Source organism: Zootoca vivipara, chromosome 1, assembly GCF_965207765.1.
Source record: "Zootoca vivipara chromosome 1, rZooViv2.hap1.1, whole genome shotgun sequence".
NCBI classification, from domain to species: Eukaryota; Metazoa; Chordata; class Lepidosauria; order Squamata; family Lacertidae; genus Zootoca; species Zootoca vivipara.
In genome coordinates, this window is record NC_142582.1 from 40,687,799 (window position 1) to 40,704,050 (window position 16,252).

The 16,252-nt window shown below is 39.0% G+C and overlaps 1 protein-coding gene across 2 annotated transcripts in view; it reads left to right on the top strand.

Moving 5' to 3' along the window:
• The window catches only part of DPP10 (dipeptidyl peptidase like 10), a 233,828-nt gene that overhangs the window by 160,004 nt on the left and 57,572 nt on the right, over positions 1–16,252 (top strand). The window contains exons 1-3 of one of the 2 annotated variants that reach the window (XM_088652178.1): positions 3,377–3,511; positions 4,934–4,986; positions 5,069–5,150. Coding sequence is in view for 1 of the 2 variants with exons in the window: in XM_088652166.1 (XP_088508292.1) it covers positions 4,934–4,986; positions 5,069–5,150 (135 nt within the window). In the remaining variant the exon portion in view is untranslated. Of the gene's footprint in view, positions 1–3,376; positions 3,512–4,933; positions 4,987–5,068; positions 5,151–16,252 lie in introns of those variants that run through there. The other variant, XM_088652166.1, reaches the window with a different exon arrangement.

Sequence of the window (16,252 nt, forward strand, 5' to 3'; positions counted from 1 at the left end):
GTACAAGACACCACCTGATATCTATCTCCCTCCACTTGGCATTAGGATCTGTTTATTTCTTCCAAGAATCTTGAAATAATTCTTAGGGTTGCTAAGCATAATCACAAATCCTTTATTTAAGGACTTGCATGCCAATCAACCAATCTTTGTATATAAAATTTGTACATTATTTTATTCTAACGTTGTCTGTTGAGGGATTGCTAATTCCTTTTAGTATGGTATTAGGGAAGTGTAATTTGCCAAATGGGATTTACTCCAAGGTTTACAGGAATGTATCTGTAGACCAGGCATCCCCAAACTTCGGCCCTCCAGATGTTTTGGACTACAATTCCCATCATCCCAGACCACTGGTCCTGTTAGCTAGGGATCATGGGAGTTGTAGGCGAAAACATCTGGAGGGCTGCAGTTTGGGGATACCTGCTGTAGACTGTTATGGTTGCCTTTACCCTTAGTACTGCTAGGTGACTGGACAACACTGATGGGTCTGGTACCGAAATGGAATAAGCAAGTGGTGGCTGCATGTCACAAGTCAATGGAGATCAAATGACGGGGAAATTGGATCAGAGGCTAAGCAACAGATATAGAGGATGTGATCAGGGCACTGAGTTGCCTGGGTAAAGATTAAAGGTGCTTGTAATCGAGTGAAATCAAAGGGTTGAGAAATCGAGAGTGGGTGTCTACTGCAAATGTTGAAGTGCCTTATGATACAGATTTGGTAATCTCTATTTAACTGACTGAAAATAAAAATATCACGATTTTTATTTTTTTGAAACAATACTGCAGGGAAATGTTATAACTCTTTTATTCCTTTTTGCATCAGCAGCTAATAGCTTCTTACTTCTATTAACATATCTGTGTGTCCATTTTACACTTACTCCTGAACCTCTAATTAGATAAACACTGTTTGTATTTGGTGAAGTTATTTGCAAATACAACAGAAAAGTTTGATGCCTTCTTTGTGTGTATCAGTGAAGTACAGAATCATAGCATTGTACAGCTGGAAGGGAACCCAATGTTCATCTAGTCCACCCCCTTCAATGCACAGGGTACTGCAACCCTATATTCAGTATGACACCATGAAAATGAGGCACCTTGACTTTGTTTAATTATTGTAGTAATGCTTTGAAATAAACAACTGTTCACACTGAGGGCTGAACTGTAATTCTAGGATATCTATAAAATCTGCATTTTTTTAGTTTATAAGTGGTACTTTCAGCAAAAGCCTCATAAATATTTAAAAGATTTTTCACTAAACATAAATGAGGAATAATTAAATGGAATATAGAATACCTTACTGCATGTATATAAAATATAATTTATTCTAAAGCGCATTTGACAACTAATGCTTTTTAAAATATAAGTTGTTGGCAACATAATAGCAGCCTTTTAGAAATACTAAATATAAACATGTAAATGTATGTTATTGTAAATACAGTAAGTTTCTTATTTCCATATTTAAACCTAGAAAGATCACCATATTAAAATATGCATGTAATCTTCCTTTGACTTTAATATCTATATTACCGATGATACTGTACTAATTACCTGTTAAATCATACCTGCAGTCATCCTTGCAAGTACAGTCATACCTCTGGTTACGTTTGCTGCGGGTTGCGCATTTTCAGCTTAAGAATGCGGCAGACCTGGAAGTGTTTACTTCCAGGTTCTGCCATGCTTGCATGCACAGAAGCGTTCTGCGCACTTCGCGCATGCGCAGAAGCACTCTATTGATGCTTCACACATGCGCGGAAGCACTGCTCCGGATACGTACTTTTCGGGGTGAGAATGGCATCCCGGAACGGATCATGTACGTATCCAGAGGTACTACTGTATGGCTGCTTTTCTATGGTAGCTGGAGTTGTTTTTCCATGATGTTTTCCCGTATGACTTGAGAGTTCCTTTGAAAGCCACAACCATATGGGCATATTCAAGTGAATACACTTGGTCTTTGTCATGGAACCTTTAACTTCCTCCCATGGGAGTGCTATTTTGCATTCCATTGACCCATATGATTGCCCCACCAACATGTTGTCTCATTTGACACTGTGCTCTCCTCACCATGTGGGGGCGAACCAGTTTCCCCGCAAATTGGGGTTCTTATAATGAACATTTACTTAAACTTTCCTAATTAATTTCAAATTCACTGGCTTTATGTTGGCATCACACCACTTTATAGAAGACGATGACTTTAAAGCCTGCTAAAGAATGTCATTGGAACTGCAGTTCATTGGCATAATTGTATATATGATTTAGTTGTTGGGCTGCCAGTTAGAGTGTTGGACCTGGGTTCCAATTCCTACTGAGGCATGAAGCCCACTGGGTGACCTTGGGCCAGTCATTGTTTCTCAGCCAACCAGGATTGTTTGTGAGAATAAAATGGAGGTGTGGGGAGAGAAAAATCTATGCCACCTTGAGCTCCTGTGTTTATGTTTGCGTGCCCAGAATAGGGTGTCAGAGCAGTAAATGACAAGAGGCTTGAAGAATGCCACAACTTTTATTTTGGTTACAACAACCATGGCAGAGTGCAAGATCCATTCATTGTGCAGCCCCCTTGCTGTCCAATGTCCAGGGCCCCTAGCTCATGGGCTGAAGTATATAGGCCCACTTCAACATAGTCTAGTCCAGGCATCCACAAACTGTGGCCCTCCAGATGTTTTGGCCTACAACTCCCATGATCCCTAGCTAACAGGACCAGTTGTCAGGGAAGATGGGAATTGTAGTCCAAAACATCTGGAGGGCTGAAGTTTGGGGATGCCTGGTCTAGTCCCACGCAGCTTGGGAGTGCTGCAACCCAGCACAAAGCAACATCCCACTATCCCTTAAGGCAGTGTTTCCTAAACCTGGGTCTCAAGCTGTTTGGGGACTACAACTCCTACAATCCCTAGCTAGCAGGACCAGTGGTGGGGGATTATGGGACCTGTAGTCCAAAAACAGCTAGAGACCCAAGCTTGAGAAACACTGCCTTCAAGAAGATCTTCCACTGGGGAGCGGGGAGCTGATCCCTTGCCTTACTCATCAAGAGATCTTGGTCAATTCCTCTACTGTACTGCTAAGGGAAATTGTGAAAGAAAAAATATGTATCAATATCATCTAGCACTGTTGCTATAAGGAATGCAAAAAGCCCACAGGTAAAAGTAACCAGTGTCTGACTAATACCATAGCACAGCGTATCTTGAGGAACAGGCAAAACAGCAAAATGAACCAGGTAAACAAAAACAAAGCACAACCTCTGTAACTAGGGAAGGAGACTGGGGAAGTCTTTATCACACTGGGCTGGGCCTATTTTACTAGACCATGAGCCAACCAGAGAAAGGCTAATCCACTCCCAGGCCTGGCTCCCCTCCCCTGGGAAGCCAAGCTGAAGCCAATTACCCACCTGAAGTTGGGCTTGTCCACATTCCAACCCAGCTGTTTATTGTTGCTGCAGTGGCTGTGCAGCCATGCTTGTTTGCATTCAAACAGCAGTGTTTCCCACCCTCACTGTGCTTGGGTGCAATTTGGGAATTTTCAGGTAAGGTGGAAAATTGGGTCATACCACTGTATCTAGAGTTTCATTCCAGAAATTTGGGTGTCTTCTTTTTTTGTAGTTGTTCTGAGCTGTCCATGTATTGCATATATTAGATCAGCCTCTATTTTAATTGAATGCTAATTCAGTTCTGTGCTTTATTAAAGACTGCTTACATATCAACATTCTGGGGAAAAAATTGAAGTACTTAATTTATAATGTGCCTGTAGGTTTGAAAACATCTCATATAGGAATTATTTTTAGTTTGTTGGTCTACAGAAATAGTTTGATGGAGTATTGTCCTTATTAATTTGTGGTTGTAGTTCCCTGCTTCAGCTGAAAACTAGATTAAGCTTTGAAAAACCTTATAATTATTAGTAAGTATTCAGTGTAACAAATTGGTTTCCCCCCCCCAGCCAAATATGCTTGGATAAAATAATTATTCTGAATCAAAAGTATAAACAGCAGGTTTCCAAGGGCAGTTATTTATCTTTACTGCAGTTTTGCAGGCATGATTTGTAGAGGTTTTAGAACTAAAAAAATGTTTTAGAAGGTAGAATTATGGATGTTAGGATCCCAAGGGTGTCTGTGTTTATTTGTTTGAACTGCACAAACAAGAAAAAAAATCTAGGCTACAATTCAGCACAAAAATCATGTGGTCTCCAGTGACACTTTATCCTGGCCGTGTTCACACACATGCAAGTACCTCTCTTGACTTCTCTTTTCTTGATTATTTAATGCTTCATAACTCACACAGCTGAATGTATGATTCTACTGGGAAGTATTGTGCTCGTGATAGTGTTTGAAAGTTCAGTCTTTAGTAATTGATCTGTGGTGCATATTCAAAGATACATGTCACTGAATGGTGTTATACTCATTAAGTGATAATAAACATGCACTTGTGAACTGGAACAAAGAGTAAAGGTAAAGGGACCCCTGACCATTAGGTCCAGTCGTGGATGACTCTGGGGTTGCGGTGCTTATCTCACTTTACTGGCCGAGGGAGCCGGCGTACAGCTTCCGGGTCATGTGGCCAGCATGACTAAGCGCACGGAAACGCCATTTACCTTCCCGCCGGAGTGGTACCTATTTATCTATTTGCACTTCGTGCTTTCGAACTGCTAGGTTGGCAGGAGCAGGGACCGAGCAACGGGAACTCACCCCATTGCAGGGGATTCGAACCACCAACCTTCTGATGGGCAAGCCCTAGGCTCTGTGGTTTAACCCACAGTGCCACCTGCGTCCCAAAGAGCACTAACAACTAAAGATAGCACAGCTTAGCACAGACCAAGCACACTTATGCAAGCCTGCCACGTTAATTTAGACAATGTGATATCTAACATCATGAATAAAAGTTTTCATCTCCCCAAGCTTTCCAAATGTATCCCATGACGGCACTCATGTCTGCTCTTTCTCCTTGTTTTACAGGTTTTTCATTACTCGTATACGGCTTCATATGTGATATATAACATACGTACGAGGTAAGATGGTGTTATATAGATGCTGTTCTGTGCCATGTAATGGTGCAAATGTGTTCAAGTAAAATGTTTACCTTTTTTCAAGGGAAGTTTGGGAGTTAAACCCTCCGGAGGTAGAGGATTCAGTTTTACAGTATGCAGCATGGGGTGTACAAGGCCAGCAACTGGTAAGACAAATAATTTTCATATTTATCTGCGGTTGTGCTTTAAAAGGGCTGTTATGTGTATGGGGGGGTATAAAATATAAAGGGAATTATGGTTATTATTCTGGATTTCTAAGCATTTAGTCATTTTAATCCACTTGAGGTTTCCTTTCAAATAAGGATCTACTTGAGTAGACTGCACACACATCTGAGAATAAGGAGACAAAACACTAGATTTCAGATTAAATAAGAGAAACAACTTTATTCATTAATTAACCTGTAGTAGGTTGTGATGTATTTACTTGTCTACCAGCATCCCCATGAACTTGCGATGAAGTTGGCTGAATGGTACTCTGCCCACTTTACCAAGTACACAACAAGCCACGTATCCTTCACACCTCACACATCCAGTGACCATCCCTTTGGGCTTATTAGTTTTTATTGTTGAAGTGGACAAGTCCCTGTCCTTATCCTGAGCTCAGTAGCTCTGAGAGACAAGTCTAGGGATTCCACATTTACTGTCTAAGTGACATCTCTTGAGTACTCCCAGGGAGGAAAAGAGAGTGTAATTATAAAGAAGTATAAATACAAGATACCTTTAAAGACTCAGTGAAATCATTTATTGGTTCAGTGCATTTGCAGTTTTGTGACTCTTCTGAATACTTTTATCTCAGTCCAGAGTTCCATTGGAGGAGATGGAACTCCACAACATTTTTTGATTGCCTGCTTATTTCAACAGAGTCATTTATTTCGAATGTTCAATTGAAACGAATAGGGAATTCCTTCCAGGTGCAGAGCTCCCATACACACACAATAGCTCAGAGGTCCACAACTGTTATTCAAAGTGTGGCAATTAAACAGAATTCTTCATATGTTTGGCCAGAGCTAAGCAAAGATGACTGCATAGCTCTGAGGTATCTGGGATATCTGGGACTGTCAATGGGAGCTTCTCCTGCTATCGGAAATATGTGTGGCAGACAGATTATGCAACACACACACACACACACACTTTGCAGAAGTAGACAGAGAATGCAAACCAAAGTTTCCTTTTCTTGTTTGGAAGTTGAGGTGCTGGGATTTCTCTCCTAGCTCCCACTCCCTTGCACACATATGCCTTCTAGCTCCAATAGCGAGGACCATGTCAGAGGTTTTTGCCCAATCCCAGCTTTCTTACCATCCAACAACACTTTTACAAGTTCTTTTACAGGGCTTGTTGGGAAATGAAGTCCAAATGTTGAAAAGAATGCCCATCAATTGGGGGGGGGAGTCAAATATTTTAATGAGGCAGGATGAAGGGACCTGGGCCCCTAGGAGTTGGTGCACACACACACACATATTCAAAAATGAGTATGTTTTATTGTTGCCTTAAGAGATAAGAGACAGATAGTCTATGCAGCCTAGCACTTGGTAAGGATATACTGCTTCATGTATCGTTAATCAAGATTGCACGAATGGTGAAAAATGCCTCTGGTTAGGATGTATCACATTAAACAAATAGGGGCAGGAAGCACTGCTGAAGGGAGAAGTAATTGCATCCATCTGGAACATGATTGGTAATGTTTAAATAATTAACTATGCTAATTTATCAATACATCAGAGCATAACGACAAAATTAAACATGTAGGAAATATGAGGAGAGCAGCTAACTGTAGCATGCACACTTGACAGAAAGGCAGGTAAAAGTACAGAAGACATAAAGGTTTCCGTATATATGCTGCAAGATGTTTCCAGGAAGAGTGGGCTTATTTCTTCACACTTGGCTATATAACACAGACAACTAACAATATAATGGAACATAAGCAAGAACACTCTTTGTGACTGACTGTTGCTTCATCAACTTGCACATCCCTGAAACCTTTGAAAAAGACTGTGTGTGTGTAAAAGCAATGGAAGCAAAGAATGATTTTGTCTAATTGTTATGTATGGAAATATTTGAACAGATAAACAAGATGGCTGGGAATTAAGATTCCTGGGGGGGGGGGAGGAGGCTAATGTAATACATTTTGGCTAAACATGAACTTGGAATCACAATCTTAAGCAGTTGTCTGATAGGTGCACAGTTGTGTTGATGTAAAATATCAGCTTCTGATACTGTTAATAGTGCAGTATGACCCATTTTAAAAACCGTTTTGGTGAATATTAACACTTTAGCAAAATGTATATCTAAACTAGTTAAGCAGGATTCATCTAACCAGTCCCATCAGCGGAAGTCCCACATGAGGATATCCATTTGCACAACGGAGCCTCCTCCTCCCTCTGTGCACTCCAAAATTAGTTCTGGTAACTGAATCCTGAGCCAAAACTGAAACCAGATGTTAAGGGTACTCTGGTAAAGGGGTCCAAGGAAAAACTTTTGTCCAAAGGCTCACAGACCTTAAAATGTCACACCGGAGGAAAGGGTTCGCTTTTTTTAAAAAAAAATCCCAGTGCAATAGCTCCATTCCAGTTTGGAAAACTGGATGAGAAGAAACACCTAGAAGCAGATATGAATATTTGTCTCTTGGAGAGACAAACCACAAGCCTGAGTTTTAATGTAATGCTAAGCCAAATGATGGCTTAGGTCCAGTAGTACAGGAGCAGTTCAGGAAGAGGAGCAAAGCAGCCATGAATTTTCCTGTTAGCAACCACATTCTCATGCACCTATGCTTAGCCATGATTTGGCTTAATGAAAACCAGGTCTACTTCTGTTCACTTCTCATATCTTTGGGAATTCTCTAACCAAGGTTTAGCGTCCCTGATTCTTGCATATGCTTGCATCCTTAGGAATCATGTTGGAATAGCACTCTAGATAAATCATTTCATTGTAGAAGCTTAATTGCTATTAGCTATATAACATATTCTAACTTTCAAAATATAGTTTTCACACAATGCAACACATCTGTTGTTGTTTTTGGAAAATATTGAGTTACATGTTTATACCACCATAATTAGTATTTAGTACCCTTGGAATACTTAGCATACTTTGTTGGGATTTTATTTATTTATTTGCAATGTAAAGAGGGCGAAATATGACAAAGTTTATGAGCCAAGTGGGAAATAATTAATGATAATGAAGCCTCTTTATAAATAAATATATTAAAGGTGCTATTATTATTGGTGTTTTTTTCAAAGCCTTTTGCTAAGCTGCTAGATGAAACACTTATTTTTCATTCTTCTCCTAATGAGACAAATAGTAATAGCACTGACAGAAAGATAAAATGCTTATTGAATATATTATGAAAACCATGTGTTGATAACTGAGTTGTAATTAGGAATCAACCCCAGGATTTTTTTTAATGGATGTGGGTAAAGAGTTTCCAGCCATGCTGCCTAATTGCATTTGTGTGCACTTGTCTTTATATTTGACTTATTGGGGCATCTGAGGGATTATTTGTGAGAAAAATGCATGGTTAGATGATGAAGGCTCATCTAATATGAAACCTTAAGGAGTCTGCAACTGTTCCTTTCAGATACATCAAAGTCAGTTTGGTGTGAATTCATCATTTACTTACTTAATTACCAGAGCTTCACATTTTAATATAAGCATTGACTTTCACAAGAAAATAACACAAAGCAAGCAGATCCTGTAAAGAGCAATACCTTGTTGTAGCAGCAGAAATTCTGCAATTCCAGCAATTCCTACTTTGGGAGGCTAAATCTGTATAGCTGCCATTGCAGTGGGAAATCAGCTTTGAACATGGACTTTGTTGCATTCTTTAGAGAGCTGATTTCATTTCTGCATTGATTCTTTCAAACTGTGTCATTAAATACTTCCTAAATTTGGCAGGGTGGGTCCCTGAATTCCAAGCTAGGTGGTCCCCCCCCCCCCCGAGCAGCCGATGTATGTTCAAACCACAATTAAATGCAAGAAGTTGTATCTGCCTGACTAAACTCAGAGCATCCCCCCATAAACAGTATTTTTATTTTTATTTGCTTCAAACTGCATGTTATACATTGTCTCCTTTATTTTTATTTTTTATAATTATTTTTATTAAGGATTTTCTTGGGTTATAAAGGTACTGCAATGTCTCTTTTTCTTCTTCTTCCATGTATCATTTTTACACATCAATTTTACTTGTTGAGACATTATGAGGAAGGGGGGAAAGAGGTGGGTGGGATGGGGACTTGTCTCCTTTATAACGATGGCTGTGTTTTGGCTATAACAACAATGGCCTGTCTCATATCCAATTCCAAAGATTTGGAGTATATTTACTTGCACAAGCAGTTCTGAGACCACCTGGGACCTGCTTTATCTTAGTTCTTGCCACAACTCAGCTTAGGCAAAAGTATGTCTGTATGTTGAGGGTGGGGAGAGACATTTCTAGCTGTGTTCCGATGAATACGTGTCATTCCATGTCCTGGATATGCGTAATCAATGAAACACCAATTGAGATGTAATAGTCCTCTAGGTAATGTGCAGTTGTAAAAAATTATAATGCTAAAGCACAACTGTCAGATAGATAATGGCATTGCTGCAACTCAAGCAGAGCAGAGATAATACAGAGCCCTTTTCCATTTTCTTAAGATTCTGTATGCCACACTTATCCTAGCCACATTTAGGGGTTTTGCCCAATGAGCTGTGATAGACTAATGAGATTCTGAGAAAGAAACAAAGTACCTTTAATGAACCTATCTGAATACACCTCTCCCACTCCCTTATATTTTATATTTTTGTTTTAATTAAGGACTCCCACTGTGACAAGCTGTAATTGTGTCATTCACATTAATTAGAAGAAGAAGTACCTCTGGTGAATGAGTGAAATAATTGCTGGTATTTATGATGATTGTGCATTGTTATTTGATAGTTGTGTCACTGTCAATGTTACATGTAGGTTTTGAACACAAAACCTACAAGATATGGACAAGTTTTCTGCTCTCTCTGTATTTCTGAAGCAAGGGGAAGATTTGTTGATCACACTCCTTTTTAAGGTTAACCTTTTAGATCACTTGGGTCTTGGATTTGATGACATGTTTCAGAAGTTAAAAAGTCATTCAGGATATTTTTATTTATCCATTTATTTTATTATTATTTGTATCATTTATACCCCACCCTACATCCAGAGATTTTGTGACCGGTGACAAGAATATCAGTCTAAAAAAGTACCCTCCCTAATAATTAAGAGCAGAATAAAATGCACCTAACAATTCATCACAGAAACTGTAAAAGAACACTGTCATTTCAGCTGGGCATTATTAACTTTCAAAGGTACGGCTGAAGAGCCAGATTTTAAGGTACATCTGAGTGAAAACAGAGTAGATACCTGTTTCAAAGGGGAGAGCATTCCACAATTAAGATGCCACATTTTTCCTGTTTATGGTACTTATTATTATTATTATTATTATTATTATTATTATTATTACCAGGAATACTATGATTATAAGTGAGGATATGATAGGTTGCTCCAAATATATTAAGGATGAATGTCATGCATCCACTTCGGTCTTAAGATAAAGGTTGTAATTCTGGGGATATAGGGTACAGTATAACAAATCCAGATTCATATTATACACATTCAGATTCAAATACAGATTCAGAATCTAATCTGATTCAGGATGTAACTTCTTTGGAATTTCAGCTTTAATTGTATTGATGTATGTTTCCAGTCTGGCACAGAAAAGCTTGAAAGTGCATGTCAAGTGATTGCTGAAAGCTTAGTAATGAAAGTTGTGATCTACACAGCCTGCCTTCCTTTGTCTCTGTATCTTTTACTCTCCCTTTGCTAGCGTGGAATATGCATTCAATTAGTGATGCAAGGAGTGAATGTCTGGACTGTGGGTGCAGTGGTTGGATCAGCAGGTCTGGTTTGCTGGCTTAGGCTGTGATTCTATACACATTTCATTGGAACTCTGTTTCATTGAACTCAGGGGAGTAGTATCTGAGTTTGCATGTCTAGAATTATCTGCACATATTAAATACAGGTGGTGGCCATTTTGTGTGGGGGTTCTGTTCCCGACCCATGTGTGCATCAATGGAGTGTGCATAAGTATGACCCTCCCTATTATAACCCACCCTGCCCCCTTCTGGGTACAAAAGGACCTGGACATAAGCAATCATGCTTCAATTGGACATGCCTAAAATGGTTACCACCTGTATAAAATGTTTGGTCCCTTCTTATTTTGTTACATTGGGTTTATAATTTGTTACCCACTTAACTTGGATTAAACTTCATGGAACTCAAGATGACTTCAGCATACTTCTGAATATATACTTCTGAGTATATTTGTATAGGATTGCATGGTAAAGAAAAATGTTAATAATTATTCCAAACTTCAAAGAAATTCATGTTTTATCTCAATGTTGAGCATTGCATATTGACGACCAGGACAACATGATTCTTGTCCATTTACTTGTGATGGATTAATTTCATCCACTATTTTTGAGGTTGGATCAATTATATACACAGGAACAGGAAAAAGAACAAATGGATATGCAACTAGCTCATATGGGAAAACATCTTGAAGGCTTTAAATCATTCAGCTAATTAGCTGGCAATATCACATCAAGGAGAAATGTCATATAGGCTAGACTTTTAATGTAATGGGAGCTGAAGAATAGGATGTTTAGTTATTTGTGTCATGGATGATAGAGAAGTTGATTTCCTGAATATAAGCAGGATATGCTGACAACATTTATTCCTGGAAATCAACATAGAGTATATTTCACTTTGTAACCATCCGATAATTTCAATAATAAAATGATCTTCATCATGTTGCAGTGAACTTCACCATTTAGATTTGCCACGCTCCGTTGACCTTGTACAGTTCACTTCCTTTTGATGTTCCTATTTGTTCTCCATTTTTAGGAAAATGGAAGAGTCCAAACTAAACAATGGGATCCTTTATTACACGTCTTTCAGTATTTACACACTTGAGGTGACAATATTTTTACTGACCCTTTTATACTTTTTGCACAATCCACATTATGTATAAAACCTATATTTTAGTCTGATAGAACCAAAGATTCTGCCGCTTTTATTTTGACTTAATAAATACCCATTTTGTGAACATTTTACCTGCCTGTGAAATGTGCTCCCCTTCAGTGATATTTGGGTTGATTTTTCACCACTGTTTGACACGCGACTTCTTTCCAACACTTTGCTGCATTTTTCCGTGGGCCAAATACTAGTCCTGTCTTACAATATTATATAATACACAAAAGTTAAAAAATATAAGAAATAAGACAATAAAATAAACAAGCAGAACTGACAAGAATACAAGATTAATATTCTCAGCAATATAATATAGTTAGAATATTCCCATATGTTTATTACAAATCACACAAGAACGTTTCAGTGAGGTGTGAATTCTTGTGTACTCACTACATCAAGACATCGGACATTTGTTATTATCTATTAGTCTAGAACATTAAGTTTAAGGAGGTTATCAAACCTGGTGTGCAGAGGGTAAATTGTCACAAAACCTACTGATCCTTGAAACGTACAATGAATAATTCCATTATCTTTGATGGTGCATTGTACTTATCCAATTGCAATTCTCTTTTCCCATCAATCAGCTGATAAAACGCTGACACTGACCTTTAAAGCCCTAAATGGCTTGGGTCCAAAGTACCTCAGCAAGAGTCTGAATAGTTTTTACTGCATTTGTGACTTTTGTATTGAAAGCCATTTGGTGGGAGTAATCTAATGGATGGAACAATGTGATATAAAATCTTTCTCCTCTGCCATCAACCTAGTTAAATTCACACTTACACTCAGCCTAGGAATCCCAAGGGCCTCTTCTGTGCTTTTGATGCTGTGTAAAGGCCTATGCCAATCCCTCCCTCCCTCCCTCCCTGCATCCCCTCCAACATTTATCTGATGAAAATAGGGACGTCCCATTGCATAATGATAATTTTACTATTTATACCCACACCTCTTATTGAGTTTCCCCTGCACTCTAGACAGCTTCCTATATAAAAAAACATAATAAAACATTAAACATAAAAACATCCCTATATAGGGCTTCCTTCAGACAGCTCGGGTAACTCCATACCCTCCAATATTCCTTCAATGAAAATAGGGGTATCCTAAGGAAAAGTGGGACATTCCGGGATCAATTCAGAAACCGGGATGGCTTCTCTAACTCAGGAACATCCCTGGAAAACAGGGATACTTGGAGAGTCTGTCTCTGCTCAACATTTTGCTGCCTAAATACAATCCATCTGTATTGACCTCCTGAAAAGGAATATGACTTTCAGCCATTTTTGTGCTTAATTTTGGGTTCAGTCTTGCTCAGTTTGTGTACTGATGTTCCCCTACTGAGAACAGGCACACAAGTCAAGTGAAATGTGTGACTGATTGAAAGCCCCTTTGCAAACGGCTCTGCACTACTCTTTGTAGAGGCTGCCTGCCTTTCCTTATCCCCCCCCCCACCTACTACCTGTTGTCCCATCTTATGACAGCCTTAAAAGGTAAAGGTACCCCTGACCGTTAGGTCCAGTCGCGGATGACTCTGGGGTTGCGTGCTCATCTCGCTCTATAGGCCAAGGGAGCCAGTGTTTGTCTGCAGACAGCTTCCAGGTCATGTGGCCAGCATGACTAAGCCACTTCTGGTGAACCAGAGCAGCGCACGGAAACGCCGTTTACCTTCTTTTTGTCTGTAAAAGTGTGTGTGTATGTTGAGTGTTTATGTTTTTAAAGAGAGAAAATAATAATTAAGAAATTAATAAAGGAGCTGGGACCGAACAATGGGAGCTCACCCTGTCGCGGGGATTCGAACCGACCACCTTATCAGCAAACCCTAGGCTCTGTGGTTTAGACCACAGCACCACCTGCGTCCCGTATGACAGCTTTAGACTACGCCAGATTGCTCCAGGTTGGCCGACCCTGAGCTGTATCAACCCGCGCTGGCCAGAGGTGGGATCTACCCAGATTAGCCCAACTCAGTTTTGGATTCGGCTAGATCCCAGTGCACAGTCCTAATTTCTATGTCAGCCTATAACCGAAATGCTCTGGGTACAGCATGTAAAAATGTAACATATTAAATATTAAATAACATATAATGAAAAAACATGAAAATACAGTTACAATACAAAATTCACCACAGCAAAAACAAAACAAAACAAAACTCCAAGCCTGGGGTTGGGCAATATATAAAAGCATTTAAAAAGCCACAAAAGGGCTGCTAAGTTATAGGAAAAAATTCTGAGAGAATTTAAAAAGACCTTGTGCAAGAAAGCACAATGCCTGGCACAGATGTAAGTACACCTCTACATTTCAATATTCTTTCTTCTTACACCTTTTCTGCCTTGAACAGAGGCAGAAAAAAGTTCTTTTGCATGCAGAAGAGGCATTCAGCTTACAGAAGGGCACCTACTCATTCAACCCCTTGATTCTTGTGAGTGTGTCTAACATAAACACCATCCCTTAGCGATATCACCTTATGGCATAAAGCTTATGCAGTACTTTTAGAGAGGAAAAGGCTTGAAGTACATTGTGGCAGAGAATTTCCTTTGTCCTGTATCTGCAAGGGGTGTGTTTGTCAAGAACTTGGGAGGTAACCTGATTGCATAATAATAAGCTTACTGTTCCTGGATGAGTACTGATTGCTTGAGCTTAAGAAGAAAATGGAGCCAAAATAGGTTATAGATATCATGCTATGGTATTGTAGCTCAAACTGGCTTATAATAATATAGTCTTTTAACTTTGAAACCCTTGCATAAGTGGGGATTCCCAGGGCAGCCACAGAAAGAATGTGGCTGGTCAAGGGAGCCCTGGACTCAAAAAGGTTGAAAGTCACTGCCTTGAAGTATCAGAAGCTCTTGCCAAACCATGAAACTAGCAATTCCATTAATGTCTGTTCAGATAACGGCATGTGAACCAGTAACTGGGTCCCAAAACCTTTGTTTTTATCATCATAGAAATAATTACTTTAGCTGGATGATTAACGGTACATTTCATTTTATTATGAAACTATAAATATACAGTATCATGGAAGCTTCCTTACAGAGGTACCATGTTAATGCGACTGCGTCCTTAATTCTTCACAGTATCATAAAAAATGTGATTGTTATAAACTCTTAAGCCCTCTCTAATCCTAATTTCCGAAGATATATTTATTAAATAAGAAAATGGTACATGAATGGGTCTGCCAAAGGAGAAGAGCTCTGTGATGTAACATGGAAATATGCATGTGTGTGCATGTATTTGTGTCCCAGCTTGTAAATATTTCAAATTTACTAATCACTAAATAAATTGCAATCAAAGGTGTTAGTCTTCACACAGGCATAGTTAGGAGAAAAGCTTTAAAAAAAAAAGAAAAGAAAAGAAAAAGAAGGATTTTCATGCAAGGTAATATAGCCTGGTTCCACCTTTTGCCTTTTTCAATTTATTTCTTATCTTCATGCCAAGAACCAGGGAAAGCTTTTTAGGCACAAAGCCACCAATAAATTTATGAGAACACACTTGAATCTATATAGGATACCATGTAAGCAATTTCTCTTTCAACTATTTTCAAGAGAACTGCAGTTTCAGAATTATGCTATATATATCATCATAATATATAGGACTGCACTGAACATTCAGTACTTGCAATATAGTATTGATACAGTGAAATAAATTACAGAAAAAGAAATATATACCTCACATTGTTTTGATGCTCATGACTGGAAGAGAGCACCAAGAGGTTTTGATTTACCCTACAGGGCTGTTGTAATAATTACAACTTGATAACGTTTGTGAAGCACTCTAAAAACCATGAAAGTGCTATACAGTTGTGATGTCCCTCTCACACCCACACACCAGAATGATCACACATGACAACCATATGAGGCTCAAGGGCCATAGCTTTATTAATAACATAGCAGACAACAACTTTGAAGTGCTGGCAATGCAAATCACTCTCAGAGTAATTTGGGTAAGGAAAAAATGTGAAATCTTCTAACTATTGTATACGACTATAGCGGTGAGCTGAGAGTCCGATATCTAAGCTTTGGAAGATGCACAAAATTTATATTGGATTGAGTACAGTGACCTGAATAATACAACTTCCTATAACTATTAGTGACCTTTTTGCAGTCATCTCATTATCATGATTTATATCATATCAATTAGACCAGTGTTCCCCAAACTTGGGTCTCCGTCTGTTTTTGGACTACAGCTCGCATCATCCCTAGCTAGCAAGACCAGTGGTCAGGGAGATGGGAATTG